Source organism: Ammodytes marinus (assembly GCF_949987685.1).
Source record: "Ammodytes marinus genome assembly, chromosome: 6".
Classification (NCBI taxonomy): domain Eukaryota; kingdom Metazoa; phylum Chordata; class Actinopteri; order Uranoscopiformes; family Ammodytidae; genus Ammodytes; species Ammodytes marinus.
Window position 1 is genome coordinate 12461735 of NC_137235.1, and position 19334 is coordinate 12481068.

Here is a 19334-nt window from a genome sequence, read left to right on the forward strand (position 1 = left end):
TGTTTTTAAGGTGGTATTAGGCTGACTTAGTAATTGATTTAATATGTTTTTTGAAATTCAATAACAGATTTAAGCTGAGCACCGACTTTTAATTGTTCATCTTCTATATATATATATATATATATATATATATATATATATATATATATATATATATGTACAATTGTAAATAAGTGACACACTTATGAACCAAGCAATTAAGTGCTTATTGTAGAAAATTGATGTCAGTAAAGTAAAAAAATTACAATACAATATTTTGCAATATTTTGTGTAAACTGGTGTAAAAACAAATGATGAAGAGAATATGGAATTACTCTGAGCCAACAGTAGGTGGTGTTGTAGTCATTGGTACATGTTATGTTTATAATAGACATACTTTGATTTGTCCACATACTTACTTTCTTTCCCCCATATACATGATAGTAATCTGGCAATCTAATTTTAAATTCAAACATTACTGGTTTGTGTGATTAGTATTTTTTTCTTCACATTAAAATGGTCTCACATTCAGTGTTCCTGTGTAGTTCACAACTCTCCAGTGTCAATCTTGCCCTAAAGTTTTAAAATGAACATTTCCACCACATTAGCGTTGCTTTAAAGGCCATATAATTCTTAGAAAGAAGTATGCACTGAACAATAGGGTTGTTAGTTGTCCCTCTAGGTCCTAACAAGGTGCTGACCTTTGCTGGAAGACCAGAAGTTCATGAGCATGAGTGAAACCAAATACCTATTGCCAGAAGGGAGCAAACGTACGTGTCTGCCATTGCTGGCATAATACATGACAGCTCTGCATCTAGCACTGCTGTTTTTAGGCTAGAGTATCCCTGAAACACTTAGGACACGTGCAAGACTAAACCAAATGACGCCACAGCAAACATCTCTGTGCCATACTATCTAGACAACCATCAAGATGTGATTACCGAACTGGAAACGCATCCGTACTAAAGTATTTTGTTTCTTTAAATACAATAGACTCATTTTAAGCAAAGGCATTCATCTTTCAGGAACATGATGACTCATGACCTTTGACACCACATTTTTTAAAACATATTAATCATGTTTGGGATGTTTTTTGTTTCTTTGTTTTCTTTTGGTTACTCACAAATCAAACAGTGACATCTATCAGCGGTGGCGTTTTGGCACTTTGAAAAGGCTTGTCCAAAATAATCACAAAGGGAAAACAGCTCAAGCAAAAATAGGAGACACTTATTCCAGAGAGAATAGGTTGGAAAGTAGCTTCTTTTGTTTGTGTTTTCACAGTCAAGTGTTTGGCTTTGTGTCAAATGAAACAGAACTCCATGTGATGAAGAAAATAGCATAAATTAATTTGGTAACTGCTCTGACTGTGATGACTATATTTTTTACCTGTACAGTTATAAAACGAACTGAATTGACTCCTAAGAGTATCTGGATAAAACACAACAATAAGTACTATAATGTTGGTTTCAAGACTTGGTTACAGCTGATTGTGCTGTCCAAAAAGTAGTTTTACTTTACTTTAATATGAAGTCTAATAGTACGAAACCAATAATTAGACCTAATGGCTCAGTGATAGCAACTCAATATATTATTACAGTATATGGCATTGTAATGTTTATATGTAGCTAACATGCAGTAACTGTGCAGATATTTTCTTAATTGTGTACGATTTATTTTAAATTTGACATTTGTTAGTATCAATAATGCTGCACATTTAACCCTTACAAATTAAAAGTTTACACATCTTTAATAAGGATCCCCTACGCCAGTTTGTGTAACCTTTTCCATTTGGTAATAACAGGAGATACACGTATTAATTAATAATCTATAAATGATTAATAGTGCCAATTTGCTCCAATAATCTGACGGAAACGGTTATTGAAATAAAATGGACTAACTTTAAAGGAAATAATATGGCAGCATTTTCTAATAATATACTCTTGAGGCTACATTATGATATGAATGTGTTGCATCTTTAGTGATATTTATAAATGTGTAAACCTACTGCCCCCTTTTCACCACATTAAAAGAGACAAAAAACGCACAGTGATCATTTATCCTCCTTAAGTGGTTTGTCATTATCAGTGGTTTAAGGTAACGCTCTAATCCTTCCTACATCCATTAAACTAGCTCACATTTGACACTTTCAAATCCAAGATGACCTTTTACCCTTTTACCCTTTGAACCGCAAATCCCCTCAAGGGTTTGGGGGGGGGGGGGTAACCTGGAAAAGTGTGGTGACTGGTTGCTAGTGACTGCTTCACAGCAGGTGTTCGAACCCTCACACTTCTCCAGTTCCAACTCAAGAGGTGCAGAAGACTCAGAAGTCGGTCTGAGAAATTCACTGGCGCCGCTTGATGGAACGATACAACAGGAAGCACAAACATATCATACTGGTAATTATGCATACATTCAACAGGATATTACAAAATCCACAACCATCTGTCATATTAAACAAAACCTGTTTTGTTATCATTCTTATAAAAAAGATGATTGTGTATTATCACCTTTCCCCCAGAAAATAACCTTTTATTCACACATTTGTTTGTTTGAACAATGTGTGCAGTTTGCAATGACGTGATGGAATTACTGAGGTACTTTATGTACAATGTCGTATTTACAATTTAGAGGAACTCCATTTCAGGTCACTTATACTTCACTACACTACATGTAAGAATACAATATTGCACTGTTTTACTCAGCTACATTACTAAGTGAGCTACTGTGCCTAGTCAACTTATAACATAAAACATTTAATTGATTATAATAATTCCATCCCATTAATCAATAATGGGAACATAAAAATGTTTAATTGATTAAATAATGTAATTCTAATAGACTATCATATCATGCTCATCTGTATGCATTTTAAATTATTGTGCTGCTGTCTGTATTAGTGACCATATCGAGTGTGAACCTGCAGTTACAATCATTATAAAAACAAACAAACATATTTGTTCAAGTGGCAAACTCCAGGCTCCATAAATGCACATTGGTAGTTAACCAAAACTACATGGGCTGTCAAGCCGCCCATGTCAGCTTTGCGTGTGGATAAAACTGTCAGACTAACACTTGTCAAAAAATCTGTCACTGTAAAGTCAACACTTGTTATCACTGTAAGATTTGCTGTGTCAATGTTCAACGTACGTGCATGTTGCTGCGTATCAATTCTCTGCCCTAAGTCAACATCTGATGTGTTTGGGAGAGAACTAGGGTTGAGAAGGTCCTCACATAGACTGTTCGTGGCATTGATTAATGGAGCTCATGATTTAACACCTGCTGTTTTAATGTAGCCACTGTAAGAAACTGATCTCAGCATGCTTGCGTGAGCGCGGTCCCTATTTTAAATAGCTGCCTAAATTTATCAGCTTTGTGGAGGTCAGTTCAACCTGCGTGTGTGTTCATGTTTTGGCAAGGAAAGACAAAATCAGTTCTTAAAAAGCTGATCCTTAAAGGGACACATATGTGTTGTTTTAGGACTCGTCTTTGTTTTTTTATTTAAATATTAGATAATTCCAGACCTGGAGTAATTACATAAATAATACCAATTAAGAAATGTAGAGGAGAAGTCTTTGCAAACAAAACTTATAGTCATTTGAAACTTGGACAAGGCGTCCAATAGGCACTTGTTTTTTCTATGGGCCCACAAGCCAAAAAGGCTAGGAAAAACACAAATTTAATCTTGGCATTTGTTTTGTTTTTTTATAGCCTATGATAAGCTTATCACATTTTTCATGATAAATCTTAATCAGTAAAGTAATTCATAACCACATCTGTCAAATGAATAGTAATATAATAGTAAGAATTACTATAATTACCTCTGAAAAGCAAAAGAGCAAATACTAATGTAAAGAACAAGTGCCTCAGAATAGTACTTGAGTACAGTACGTCAGTGAATGTACTCTTTCTTTCCACCGCTGCTCAGAAACTGATTATGTCTGAGAGGCTCCACCACAATAATAACACTGAGGTTGAAAGAGGGATTTAGGGGTGATACTGGTGGCCTCTGTCCTTGATATTGCTGTCAGTGTGCCCTCCACATGGAGCAACTGTTGGCCCAACCCCTCCCTGCTGCATACCACCAATCTGGGGCCCTGTCCAGAAACAACACTTGTGTCTTCAACAGTTAGACAGAGCTCTAAAAACAGGATTATTACTACTCGGGACAGTATTTTTCAGCCCTAAGACTCTAAGAGCAAACATTATCAATCGCCAACTTGTTCCTTTACTTTTGTCCAATCTCCCACAGGTCTAGCATGGCCCAGTGTTGGGAGTGGAGTAGACATGAATCACAAACTATGTCTACAGATGAATGGATTTAATTTATAGTACATTCTTTGAGCTGACTGACACCAGCTGCTGGTGGTGAACATTTTTCTCCATCAAAGAAAGGCAGCTGTTTCAGTGAGGGGGCCGAGCACTGATGACACTCTCTGGTCCACAAATATCATCAGTATGAAAATGTAAATAATATTGAGTTATTTACATTTTAATTTACAATATTTATTCCAGCATTCTTTGCTGCACTTAAGGCAAGGCAAGGCAAGTTTATGTATATAGCACAATTCAGACACAAGGCCACTCAAAGTGCTTTACAGGGGCAAGATTAGAATACATAAAACACATTATAAAACATTTAAAAGCGAATAAAAGAAGCAAATAAAATAAAAATTGCAGGTTAAAATGGAAACAAAAAAGTCTTCAGACTCGATTTAAAAGAACTGAGAGCTTACACCAACACACTAGTGCCGTAACAATTTGATCTATATACATTGTTTGTCCATTTTATATCTTTATATTTGGATTTGGTGTTGTCCTTGTGTACCTTTATGTTAATTGTTTATTTCTACACATATATCTTTGGCAGAGTTAAGGCTACTAAGAACAGGAGTCATATGCTTTATGTTTAAAATATTTGACCAATTAAAATTATATTTAGTTGAGATTAGAATATTAGCCAAAAATAACATTATTTGGCAATTTTTCAATAATTCCCCCTCATCGTAAGCACATTTTCTGAAACCCTGTTGCAGTTCTCATAACAGTAAGACAACACATTGCAACTTAGAGTAGTCCTACACAGTCACCCATGGCAAGTCAAATGTTCTTTATACAGCCAGCTGAAAGAAAACTTACACCAGATTTAAGTGATTATTCACAAATTTCTCTATATTTATATATTAAAATTATACAAAGTTATAGGATTAAAGAAAGTGGTGTGCTACATCACATAAACATGCTCTGTAAAAGTGTCACAATGTCTCAATGTAATATTCTCACAATGTCTACAACAATGTGTTTAAACTATTGTGGGAGAACCCTATTTGGGGAGCTGTTCTTTCTTGAAAGGTGCTGAAAGCTGGCACTTTTTAGGCCACGTGCTTCTTGTACAAAGTTAGATTGTAAACCTTTTGAATATGCTCCACTGCCTCTCCACACTGACACTCACGTCAGATATAAACCATCATGGGATTTTCCTCGAGACTCTCTCTCTCTCTCTCTCTCTCTCTCTCTCTCTCTCGCTCTCTCTCACCTCCTCGCTCTGCGTCCTCTCAGTGTGTCCAGCCTGCAGAGTTTTCCGTCCTGTGTCGTGATAACATCGTAAACGAGGACCACCTGACGGTGAGACCGGACTAAATGGAAGCAGCGGAGGAAACTCTCATTTACCGAGATGACACCGGACTTCACAGGAAGCTGCTCCCAGGTGACAAGCATAAGGACTGTAAACCGGGCCACGAAATCGACACGAACAGCCCCGAGTCCAATTATGTGGATCTGGACATGAAACCGGACGGCGCAAAAACAGTCAAAGTGACTTTCACTGGCGAGGGAAACCAGCTGTCTATTATGAAATGCGACGGTTCAAAGCAGCATGACAAGGAGGGTAAAGTCATTTCAGAGGACTTTGTCGAAGACCAGCTTGAGGACGAGCGCACCGCCGCGCTCGTGCCTGACTCGGTGGAGCCTTCGTTGGAAACTCTGACCAAACTTCCCATCGCCGATCAGGACTTGGGGAATGAGAAGCAGAATGAGCTGGACCCGGTTGATTGTATCGAACATGGGCGAAGTGAGAGCGATGAGCTCCAATACACGGACATGTATCTGAACAGCAAGACGGAGTCTGATGATGGCGCCAGCGCGGTGCTGTCCGACCACTGCGGCTCCGACACCTATGAGGACGAGTCTCACTATATCACCACGCATGAGATCCAGCTGACCGAGCTCGACCACGACGTAGATTACGACCTAGGGCGAGGCACCTGGGATTTTGAAGACAACAACTTGGTTTATTCCTTTGTGGATTACGCTTCTTTCGAAAGTGATGACACGCAGGAGGGGACTTTGATCCTGGAGGGTAAGAGCCTGGGGAATGTGCGTTCTAATCTTGGTGGATCACTTGTTAGCACGGAGCAGGACGATAGTGATAATTGTGACTCGGACAAATGCGCCAGCTCAGATGAAAGCGTGTGCAAAAACCAAAGCAGAGACGCTAAAATTCGTTTATCAATTAAAACATCCTCCAGGGCCGTGAATGAACCTGTCAACATCTTTGACAACAACACCTGTGGGTACACTAGACACTTCGGAGACAGAAGCCACTTGTCTGTGAGCTCTGGCGCCAGACCGGGGCCATTGTGCGACAGAGCCCAATATTTCATCCCTGCCCCGGGCCGTCAGCACCTTGCAAGCAAACTAAGACGAAAGGATATTAATGAGTATTCCAGCGGCGCGTCCAGCTCAATCAGCGAGCTGGACGACGCTGATAAAGAGGTGCGCAATTTGACAGCCAAGTCTTTCCGGAGCTTGGCATGTCCATACTTCGATGCCATTAATCTTAGCGCCTCTAGTGAGTCCTCTGTGTCGGAATATGGGATAAATAATTGGTCAGCTTATGTGGACTGGAATTATGGAAACATATCACGGGGGAAAGAGCGGGGCGTAATTGGGCACAAGACTTCCAGCGCAACTTTGGAAATGAATCAAACCGTGGACAGTAAAACGCATGGTAAGTCTTTTACCGGCATGACAGCTACACAAACCAAAATGTACGCGCTGAATAAGAAAACAATTCCCCAACATGCATCATCTTCTAGCAACAATATCGAACTGACAGATCCTTGTCAGCCAAAGCAACGTGGAGTTACGCTGAACTTCCACTGTAATGTTGAAGCGCCCAAAGGCGCAAGACGTCCAAAATGCTCCAAGGTAGCCCGATCCAATGAGATTACTGGAACGTTGGTGGAAAGGTCAGGGTGTGAGATGCAATATCACCACACAGATAACACAGAGGGCACACACAAAAGAGCAGTTTTTGCATCAAGTCTATTGCAAAATGTGATTTCCAAAAAGATGCAGTTTGAACAAGAGTGCAAAATGGAGAGGGGTGCAACTTATGGCACAAACCAGGCACATTCACCCTGTGTGCATTTCAAAGATCAAGATGGGATGAAAGACAGGAGTCAAGGATGGGGCTTACAAAGACAGACGTCAGAATCAGGCTCAGGATACACTGTGAATTCTCTTGATGATCAACACCTGGAGGGCAGCAGGCCTAATTCCTGTGACCCTGCAGAGGAGCAGATACCCAACAAAGAACTAAATGATTCAGAGAAGGTACAAAATAAGCCTCCAAACGCACGGCTTAACCACAGTCAAAGTAGTGCATTTAATTCATTGAAAGAGGATGAGCCAAAACCTGTTAAGGACGTTGAAGCCACATCTGCAAGCAACACACAGACCACAGCAAAAGAAGGAATAGACACCAGCAGCAGGCTGACCAAACTGCTTTTTGTTCCCAGCTTCCAGCTCCTTTCAAAAGAGAAGCATTTTACAAAAGACTTACCAAGTCGTGCACATGTCACACATACACCTGCTGGCCCACATAAATGTGAAAAGGAGTTCAAAACTAGCAACAATGGAAACATAGTTGCCAAAGAAGAAAGTGAGAAGGGGGCTAAAACCCCTGAGATAAAAATATGCCTCAGGAGCGTGAAGGAAAATAAAGACTGTACACTGAACATTGCCAACTTGTTAACCCCTAAAATTAATATCAACAATGTTAACACTTTCAGGGCAGCAGGAGATGCCAAATGCCAAGTTTTTTCTGCTTCAGATAAAATCCCAAATTTCACTGTAAGAGACATTAGAGACACAAAATGCAAGTTTCAAACACCAATATATCATGTCAGAGATGTCCGTAAATTGGTCAAGAGTTCATATCGCTTCGTTTCTTTGGATAATACTGACAGTAAATGTTCCACAGTTGCTGATAAAGTTGAGGTAAAGACCACAAAGGAGCCAATTAAGCATGTATCACCATCTCCTATCGTGATTAAATGCCACTCTGTAAAAACTAATGTTAGACAACAGACAGCTGAGGGGTCACAGAGACAGTCAGAGGCAGGCATCCCATGTGAAATATCTCAAAGTGACAATACACCATCACATTGTGCAATCAGCAGGGTGCCATTCGTTGTGTCCAAGCAGCTACAGCCTGACCAGTCAGATATTCAGCCAAATAATGAAAACAAACTGACAAAACAGAGGCAGGAAAAGTTTGCAGGTGAGACGGCTGAAAGGAGAAATGAGCCTGCAATTCCAAAACAGGCTGCGTTAGAGAAGCTTAAAGCGGCAGTCAAAACAATGGAGCAGCTTTATGTTTTCGATAGAAATGAATGGAAGCGTAAAACACAGGCTCCACAACCAATCACAGGCAGCCATGTTTTGTCACTTATTGCTAGAGAGGAGCAGGGGGAAGAAGAACTTGATACAGCTAACACAGACGGCATCCCTCAGTCTTCTATTAATCCCACAGAGACAGGCAAACTACAGGACGACAAAGGAGCTCCGAATATCATACATGTTCCATTTAACAATGACACGTTTCAAACACAACCACAGCAAGGTAAAACATTCAGTAACAAAAGTGTCCTGCATTTTGGCAATAAGGCAGGTGTCAGCATAAGTTCAGTTAGTAACCCTATTCCACAAAGCTCTGTGCTGCAGACACCATTGACTATGAAAAGCTCCACCACAGGGCTGGCTCCACTGTCGGTGAAAATAGAGGCCCCCAAACACAGCCAGGTGGAGCAGGGAAAGGTCAAAATCATTCCCACTAACAACCCCACTGTCACGCAGGCCTGCCCAGACTCTGAGAACTATCTAACCATACCAGGGCTGGGGTATGCAAATGAAATCAAACTGCTGCAACGAGAACCCGAGGTTAGTTCAAACATTTGCCAGATCAAAACAGGTTACGGCAAGACATCTGAGCAGGCAAGGTCTCCGTTAATCATGGAGTACCCAGCTTCGAGCATCTACCATCACCCAGGGCCCCCAGCACAACAGCAGCAGGTGTTGTGTTTCTCTCCTATCCCGACTGTATCGCCCACACCTCCAGCCGGAGAGGCAGCCCCACAAACCCAACGCAAAATGCTTCTGGACCCCACCACAGGACACTATTACCTGGTGGATACTCCCATACAGCCAACAACAAAGAGACTGTTTGACCCCGAGACAGGCCAGTATGTGGATGTACCAATGCCCCATTCTACTGCGGCACCTATCACCCCTGTTAGCCCTGTGCCTCTCTCTTTGTCCCCGATGGCATTGAGCCCAGGAGCGTATGCACCCACCTACATGATCTACCCAGGTTTCATCCCCTCACCCACTCTGCCAGCCCAGGCCCTGATGCCACTACAGTCACAGTTTCAATCGGAGGATGCAGGTGGAGAAAAGGTGAAAAGCGCCAGAAGTCCCAGACTGGAAACTAATGCAGCAGGCGCAGAGAGCGCATACTACAGTGCCACAGGCGAGGCTCCACTGAGCTTGGGACATGTGACCGCCAGAGGAGGTGCTGCAACAGGCTCGGACAGGAAGCCGGTTATCAGCATCACAACGCAACAAGGTCCAAGAATCATCGCCCCACCCTCCTTTGATGGAACAACAATGAGCTTTGTCGTGGAGCATCGGTGACCAAGGAAACAACACATCATACATGTAAGTTATGATATAGCGGCTGTTTCTGTGTGAATGATGGACACGGGACCAATTCCCAGCCAAACTGAAGACCTGATGTTGACTCCTGCGACTCGTTTTATGTGTGTCTGATAGTGAATGTAATTGGGTTTTGTCAAAAAAAGAATCCAGTAATGTTTGCAGTTCAGTGTAGTTTAGTCAAGATTCAGAAAGCGTAGAGTGGTTTAAAAATGATAAATAGTATTATTGAAATTGATATTTTACTCTATTTAAAAAGTAAAAATAGCTCTAAAAATTGTCATTTGAAATTTTGAGATTAATTGAAAAAATAAAATATATAATGACAGTTGGAAAGTGTAGTTTGACAAAACAATCACAACTTAAGATCCACCTATTGGCTTTTCCCATAGCTTTTAGTGGTGATACATTGATCTTCATCAGGGCATGGTGCTACGGTGAATGAACCTTGAACAAGATTTTCTCAACAATTCATTAGATGGCTAAAACAAGGCGGCTTCTTTTTATTTCATCATTGTAATTAGTCAGTTCTCACTCCTAATAATAATCCATACCTTCAATTGACAGCGAGATTTAAAGAGTGCTTGATACTGAACCATGTTATATCATCGTACAACTCAAAGTACCCAATGGGTCCTTGCATTGTTTTTTAGTTGTAAATGTTGGTAATGCAGCAGTCCTGACCCGCAGCCGTGGCATGTCAGTGTTAATAGACATGCAAGCAGCTTCATGACAGGTAACCTGACTCCACCAAACTGCGGCTGGGCATGCTGGGAGATTGGATTTTCAGCCGCGGCCCGCAGCGAGTTCCTTTTTCTCTGCATTACACATCGTCGGGCTATTTTGATAGTGTGAGACAAGTTTGTTTACATGGTTTATTCTCAGGGTTAGAAGGTGTCACAGGAAACTATTCCAGCCACTGACACCTTACATTGAGTAATTTTCAATCAGTGTTATAAATGCTTTAATTACTGGGATTACATTACACTTCATTAATGTGTTCATTCCTTTTCCCTGTACGATTGGTCTACAGCTGAAGGACATGATAATTATTACATGGAAATGGATACAGTATAGCTACTGTACTATTTTTGGTCATTTCTAACAAATAACAGCGGTATCATCGGCCTTTTAAACTAAATACATGCCTAGCCAGTAGTTTATAGGTTAATAAGATAGAGGCAATCCCATGAAACTCACAGTGCTTTGAATTCTCATGGAAAATAATGACCTACGTACGCAGTGATTTGGGCTTAACTTTAGCTTGTTAGTATGCTTTGCTTACCGTTAGCATACTTATGGTGGAAATTAGGCATTTGCATAATGCATTTGCATTGATCACATTTACCAAGCTAGTTTCCTATTGTGTCTGAATAAGTCTGAATAAGTTGCATTTGCCAGCACTTAAGACATTAATGGCTGCCTGTCGAGTTATTTTGACATTTTTTGGCAAAAGTAAATTTACACAGTTATACAAGCTGTACACTGACTACTTTACATTGTATCAAAGTGTAATTTCTTCAGTGTTGTCCCATGAAAAGATATTATGAAATATTTGAAGAAATGTGAGGGGTGTACTCACTTTTGTGAGATACTGTAAGTGTCGCAGTAACCCAGTTACTGCAGGCAAAGTGAAAGGACCCAGGGACATTATACACTTGTGCTTTTCCCGCTATTGTATGAGTAACTGATCCGTTATGAAATGCATGTACCTTAACATAAACAATAAGGACACATTATGAAAACATTTTAAAGACAATGACAAGGGAAATAAGATTGATTAAAATGAAAGCGCCGTGGAGAAAATAAATCCGCAAAATCGACAAGAATACATCTCAAAGAAAATATTTTATTTAGAGATTGCAAGGAAGTGTAAACATGTAAGGATATGAATTTGGTGCTCAGTTCCCCTGATTCCTAATTTGATTTTCAGTGTACATTTTTGTGAAGACAAGAATGAGTTTTTCTAAATGGACAAGCAAAATGGAGAATGAAAAAAATACAAAATGATGGATGCATGGAGTAATTCCCCCTCTCTCTCTCTCTACTCTTACCCACTCTTTAAAAAAAGAAAAACTTCACTCATATACACACACTTACACCTAGTCACAGTTCAATCTCAGCTAATGTGTCAGAGAAATAACACAACTGCAAGAGCATGAGGGATACATGTCAGCTGGGTGCGTGGCAGGAAGGGGCCTAGCATGGGTATAGTAGTCGTGTGAAAAGGAACACAGGGGGTGTGTGCGTGTGTATGTGTGTGTGTGTGTGTGTGTGTGTGTGTGTGTGTGTGTGTGTGTGTGTGTGTGTGTGTGTGTGTGTGTGTGTGTGTGTGTGTGTGTGTGTGTGTGTGTGTGTGTGTGTGTGTGTGTGTGTGTGTGTGTGTATCTGGTGGTGGTGGGAGTGTTTGTGGCGTGTGGGCATGGCTGGGATAGTGATGCAGGAGGAAAAGGTCATGCAATGTAAAGTATTTGTTGTGCTGATGCAGGGAGAGGACAGCTGCTCAGAGAAATCAGATGCTGCTACATCTCAAGCTTGAAAGCCAGTCGGCTGGGCTGAGATAGGGTCAACTTTTTATAGCCCCCTCCCCCTCTGCTTTTTCCTAAATGGGGAACGGAGGTGGACAGTACTGCCAACCTCTAGCTTTTATAAACTGGACAAAATCTAAATCATATTTTACATCTATGTGAGCCTAACACCCATGTTTTGTCTTCTCTATCACCCCTAGACATCTCCACTGAAGAATCTGCCTTCATTCAACAGAAGTGCAGTGTTCCCTCCTTGTCAACCCTTTCTGTGGTCTACTTCCAACTTCCACCAACAATTTCTGTCCCCACTTTGTTGTGTTGTTTTATCATTTCAGCAGACGATACTGTAATCTCTATGCATTGCAGCACTTTGTAGGGTAAACACATGCGGCCAGGTCCTCTTGCGGATGCTCTGCCATATTGCTATATGAATCTGCTTTGTAATTCTTTCCATGTAGCTGCTGTCTAGAACTCTTAAAAATGCTATTTGGGCCCTGCAACGTGTCTATTCAAAAGGAAACAAGGCAGATCTTAGTTTACAGTTAGTCACACCATTAGCCAAGCCACTTTTCAATTATTATGAATTGACCATGTCTTGAACTTGAGACTATACTGTACATTTTGAAAGGGAAAACATTATCTTTTACAAAGAAACGTTTAACTCTTAAGCGATAAACACTTACACTTGGTTTTAGGAGGTCACATATAAAACAATAAGTAAACCCACCATACCTAACTAGGAAACATGCTTGTTTGTGGTCCCATTACACTTGTTGAGTATGGATGTTTCAAGAGAGCTGGATGTGCGTTAACTGCAAGTCAGCCTTGCTGCAAACATGGTACTGCAAAATAAAGAATCAATTGCACCCCCAAAATAATGTTCCCCATAGATTATTATTATTAAACAGACATTGGTAAATCACACCTTCATTTCAAAAGCCACTACTTGGAGTTTTGGCAAGAAGGTAACATGATTGTTGTGGCAGAAGCCCACCCTAATGGTGGAGATCCATGGTAAACATTCCACAAAGCAGCAGAAAGGTATCAGGAGGCCAAAAGGAGTGTTACTTCTTTGGTCACGGATGCGTAACTGGCAGACCGTGGTTCCAATTTTCTTTTAAAGGACATTGGAGGGTGTGCTCAAACTATGAGGGTACCACATTGCCTAGCCTCCCTGGGAAAGCTTGTACCAGGATACATGAATGGAAGCTCAGAGAGATTGTCAGATCCTAGGTCGATGAGGAGTAATGCAGATTCTAACTTTTCTGGTTGTGGAAGAGTGTACCAGCCTTTTATCCTTGCAAGAAGGAGGCTGCTTTGTGGCCGGGGTACTGTATCTTGTGTTGGGTACTTTGGGAGCATGGGGTCACACAGTCTTTTTTACGAGCCATGCACTCCTTGTATAACAGGAGTGAGAGCTGTGTCCACATTCCCAGCAGTAAGTCAATCACCTTCTTAGTGGTCATTGGGCTCTGCCAGATTTGTGCTATGTCACCCATTGAGTTTGAGATTTCCATGGAGAGAATTTCTAGGCATAGCTGAGGCAGAGGTAACAGTAATATGCAGGAAATGGTGAATTGTTCCTTTCAAGTTTTCAGTGAGTCATTGTCTGTAGAGAAGGACTTTGAGTATCTTGGGCTAAATAGAGTTAGAGATTGACAGACAGATTGGTGCCCGGTCAGCAGTAATGCAGAAACTGTACCGGACTGCTGTAACGAAGAGATATGTGAGCCTGAAGACATCATACTTGATTTACCAGTTGATCTAAGATACAACCGTCAACTTCTGTCACTATCTATGGGCAATGACTGAAAGAATTAGATTGTGGCCACAAGTGGCAAACATTAGTTTCCTTGCAGGGTGTCTGAGTGCAACCATAGAGAGGGTGACAATCTCATACATCAGATCACTCCTGGGTTTCTACCTGTGAAGGTATTTCAAACACATCGAACAGGGAGGACACCACAAGTGAGATCCATGAAAGTTGAAGGGATTGTACAACCCCTCTGGCCTTGGTGTGCATCAGGCATGTCACCATCAAAAGATGGAGGATGTGGCAAAGAGGGACATAAAGGTTTCCTTGCCTGACTCAGACCGAGATCAGTGATGTAAATGTTTGGATGGATGGATGGCTATTTGTAAAACATATAATATCATCTCTCACATTTTGGGAAATGAATGGGCAATATGTCTAAATCCTGTAACTGCTGCTGGTGGCCACAGTGGCTGCAATGTTATGCAGTCACACTGTCAGTTCCAAAGTAAAATAATTTCTTATGGTGAACAACACTTTGAATGTGTATTTTACAAAGTTTCCTGAGGACAGGGACCATTTGCCTGCGCTGAATAAAATAAACTACACATATTAAGAGGTAATGTTGAATCGCCCCATTTGGTTCAGTTAGAGGAGGAAATATAATTATTTTACTTCATAATAATATATTTTATAGATGGAAAATTAATAGTATTTATATTGTTATGTTTCAAATTATAGGTCTCCAACACAAATTTTCCACATTCACACTAACATTTCCATGTTTTTTAGGAGTCAATGGCTCTTGCTATACTTGAAGTATGTGTTATCTCTATGCCATGACTCACAAAATGCTGCTAATACATGCACAACTGATATGCTGTATGAGGTGATGTTTATTTATATTTTAAAGTCTGCTCCTCGCATGTTAAAGTGAGAAGTAAAGAGAAACCCACAAAGTGTGTTGCTCTGCAGTGTAATTAGGTCAGGTGAGACATTCAGGTGACAACTTCCTTTATTGCTGTTGGTTTATTTTACACTTTTGTATTATGAGATGGGAGTTAGTGTGTGTGCATCTGAATGTGCCTGTGTAGCTGTGAGTTATGTATGGCATTTCAGCATTCTGTGAGTGTACAACAAGGAGTCATGTTACTTCACTGTAGATAGAGTGTACATACTGTACATGTGTTGGGTGTATCTTTACATTTTAGACACAGGAATGTCTGTTTCTTTTGTTTAAACGCCTTGACCTCTTTAGTTTAAATGTGCATGAATTAAGGTTTTCATTAAAATGACAAAGTAATTGATGATATCCACACTAGAATTAAAACATATTTTCATAACTGCTTTATGTACAGTGAAGTTCTGAGGTTATTTCCTGTTTTCTGTCCTGTTTCCTTTTGAATATGAATGTGGCTTCATAGGTCATTATGCTATACTTGACTTAGATAAACCAGCATCCCATGTAGAATTGATACAAACTGTAGATTGCTATTTTTAGCACGTTTCAAATCTAAATACATATTAAAGGTATTTGGAGCTGCTGGACAGTCTATGTACCTTGATTCTGTAAAATATTTGTTTTTATGCCTCTGTGACAACAGACTTTATATAAATTGCCCTATGAGTTGATTTCATTATAATTGATAGGAATTCATGCAGTGATTTGAAAGACTTGTTGTTGAATGTACAGTAGATTGGACATGGTTTGCTCTTGAGAGCAACATTTAATGCATTTTGAGGTGAAATGTAACTCAAATTTGTCAGTGAATTTCATAACACGTTGTATGATGGTATTTTAATTATATTTTTAAATGAATGTCCCACCCATGAAGTTGAGAGCCTTGCATGATAAACTGTAATTTATTTAGAAATTATACAACTGTTGCGTAGAAATGACTTAAAAAGTCAGTTTAAGGAAGTTCTGCCATTATGTTCTGAAGAATCAAAAGAAGAAAAAAAGCATACACATTTTTTTAGAAATGTTAGTCCATCTCAAAATATATAATATACTACCTCCCGCTAGATAGTTTTAAATAAGTGTTGATCAGCAAGTGGTCCTAAGATGGAAGATAATATAGATACAGTAAATACAAATATGTCACCAATTTAGGTATTAAAAGCACATTTACATATCTTTTTGAAACCCTGTGAAGACCGCATTATGAACATATCAAATGTGTAAGCTCCAGTAAACCAGCTATTCTAATGTTGTAAGAAACTTAAAACGCCTAAAAACCTTTTCTCCCACAAACAATTTAGTCTCTTGTATGACCTCTATCTGTGATAACAATGTAGCCTACTTAATGCACTTGGATTGTCACTATTTAATCACCAACACTTTCAACAATAGCTGAAACATTGGTGATAATAGTGACACTATATGGTTAAGTGTAAAATTAAACATTTGCTAATTTGTTTAAATGAAATTTGCCCAAAGATGCACTGTAACATAGATAGTATCCTTTTTTTAAAACATTCGTCCAGATGTCCTCCAACACACCTGCTGATTTTGAGGTAAAAATGAGAAGCTGACTGCATCGAAGCTTGCTTTTGTGTAAAGAAAGACGGATAACCGAAGGTGAGATGGTCTGAGATAAGTGCATTTATGAAGGTCTAAGATAAAAGGGCGCATTTTTTTATTCAATGCCTGAATGGCAGTACTGTCATATAGTGGCATTATGCCTGATATCAACTGTGTTTGGTGACTGCCCCAGAAAAAGACAGAGGTCAGGATGACAGCAGAGAGATACCTTCAAATGTGAAGTGAGTGCTGTGTTTGCACATACATGCTTGAAAGAAATGCATATGATGAATGAGTGTAATATAGACTGACAAGCCTACATAGGTATGCAATAAATCCAAAGTTTAAGCTGCTGAACATATGTGTGTCCTTTAATCTGAATCCCCTCATGGATTTATGCTGTATGTATCTGTTGTCACTACACTCAAAATACGCAGATTAATACTTTGTTAGAGATTTGTGTGTGTGTGTGTGTGTGTGTGTGTGTGTGTGTGTGTGTGTGTGTGTGTGTGTGTGTGTGTGTGTGTGTGTGTGTGTGTGTGTGTGTGTGTGTGTGTGTGTGTGTGTGTGTGTGTGGGTGTGTGTGTGTGTGTTAGCACTTTCATCAACATACGGGGGTGTCACACAGAATAGTCAAATAGTACAATGAGGTATACTTTCCAGTTTGACACTCTTTGTAAATGGTTTTAAGCAGTAACTAATGGTTTAATTTATTTAAGAATATCATCAATCCCTCAAGGATTAGTTAAAAGGCACAGATGAGAATAATTTTGGGAAGCCATGCTGTTAAAAACACCTCTAGTGGTCAAGACAAGGCTAAAGTTGTTATTTATTTATAAATGGTGATATATTACAAAGCGGTACCAAATTATTGTTAATAAAATGATTGAATTTGAAAATGGAAAATGACACATTAAGTTGTTCTGCTTCTCAGTAAACCTAAAAGTATGGCTGCAATGAACCACGGTGACTTTTTGATAGATAGTAGGCCTACATATTCTAACATATTTGATTTACTTCTTTCTTCCTTAACTGATTACTGTGGCTGTTTGCTGTTCAATAAGGCTGATAAAGTTTCAGCTTTAAAACATACAAAAAAATAAATGACAAGGGTCAAAAAGGAATCAAACAGATTTATGCCAACAGAACACATTTGGCATCTGCCTGCGTGCAAGGTTAGCTTACTGGTGACACTGAAACATCACCCGGGCAGAGGCTTAAGTTTAACCTGACAGTTTGTGGCTGTGTTTACTTGGTTGCCGTGGACGCAGAGACTGGCAGACACTGGTTTGCCCCCAGCTGCTCTCGTCGTGGTTTCTAAAGAATCTACATTAAGGCCCAGTTGTTGTATTTAGATGCCAGCAGGGGCTCTGATGTCACAGCAGTTACACAAGAAAAGTCAAGATTTATTGCCTCACCTGCATCTACAAGTGTGTGTTACATTTAAGCATCTAAGGTACATTCAGTTTCCTTCAAAATCAATTAAAATTAGGGTTGTTTGTTTACTTCAAGAATGCATGCTATTGATTAGAAAGAAAACCTTATCTTATTAAATCTTCTGTCTGGTTTAGTTTATGTGTTTGGCATCTTGAAATGATCTGATATGATCCTTACTTGAAACATCACGTAGGCAAGAACTTGGATACTAAGGATCCATGGCTACACTACTGGTTCTCTGAGGCTTTACTTAGGCTCAGCGATGCTTTTAGATCAATGTAATGTCAGCATGTTGACAAAAGGGCAATCTATCATACTGATGATCAGCAGATATAATGTTTCCCAAACCCTGATGATGGCACTAAATGAATAGTCAGGGGATTACCAAAGTTATTATAACTCATCCTTATAGGGACATGAATGTCCGTAGAAAATGTCACTGTGGTTCACCAAACATTCGTTAAGAGATTCCTACTTAAAATGAAGCAATGTCAATCTAATGCCAAAATCATACAGGTTCATCCTGTTGTTTCAAATGTTCACAAAAAGAGAAAGAGATTTCCAATCACCAATCCAGGCTCTTTATCGGTCATATTGCAATTCATCTGAAATTCAGCAATATCCTGTGACTTTCAGTGTACATAAAAAACTGGATGACAAAATTTGGTTAATACTTTCGTCTTAGGTTGCTCCTTTACTTTCACCTTACGTTATGTTGAGGCCATGTCTTGGGTTATTATGCTGATGTATGATTAAACTTGATGATCCAACTTCGTTGCACATACTTTGATATACATTTTTAAAGATATGTGTCTTTCTTAGACTTCACAAAGGTTAAGATGTTATACAACTCTTTAAGAGACTTCATGATTGATAAACTGACTTGAACGTGTACAATTGGTGGGGTGCCCCATTACAGGCGAAACAAACTGCTTTATTTTGCCAATGGAGCTTAAACGAGGTTTCCTCAAGCTATGTTGAACACATTGTATAATTGTTAATACACATTGTTTTGTTCAATAGAAATCAACCAGCCACAAGTCCAATGTGTTTCGAGTGTATGTTTATTGTCAGCCAGTTACAGATCCAACAAACTGATCCCTCAATAAGGAATCAC

At 39.7% G+C, this 19334-nt stretch overlaps 1 protein-coding gene across 1 annotated transcript; it reads left to right on the forward strand.

Moving 5' to 3' along the window:
- Positions 1 to 5616: 5616 nt before the first annotated feature.
- Positions 5617 to 12810, forward strand: LOC307251859 (uncharacterized protein C4orf54 homolog; the record flags this gene model as incomplete). The annotated part of the gene is made up of 2 exons (XM_080029286.1): positions 5617 to 9978; positions 12704 to 12810. One exon carries the CDS (start codon positions 5617 to 5619, stop codon positions 9952 to 9954), a length of 4338 nt encoding a protein of 1445 aa, XP_079885412.1. The 3' UTR covers positions 9955 to 9978; positions 12704 to 12810.
- Between the last annotated feature and the right edge of the window lie 6524 nt (positions 12811 to 19334).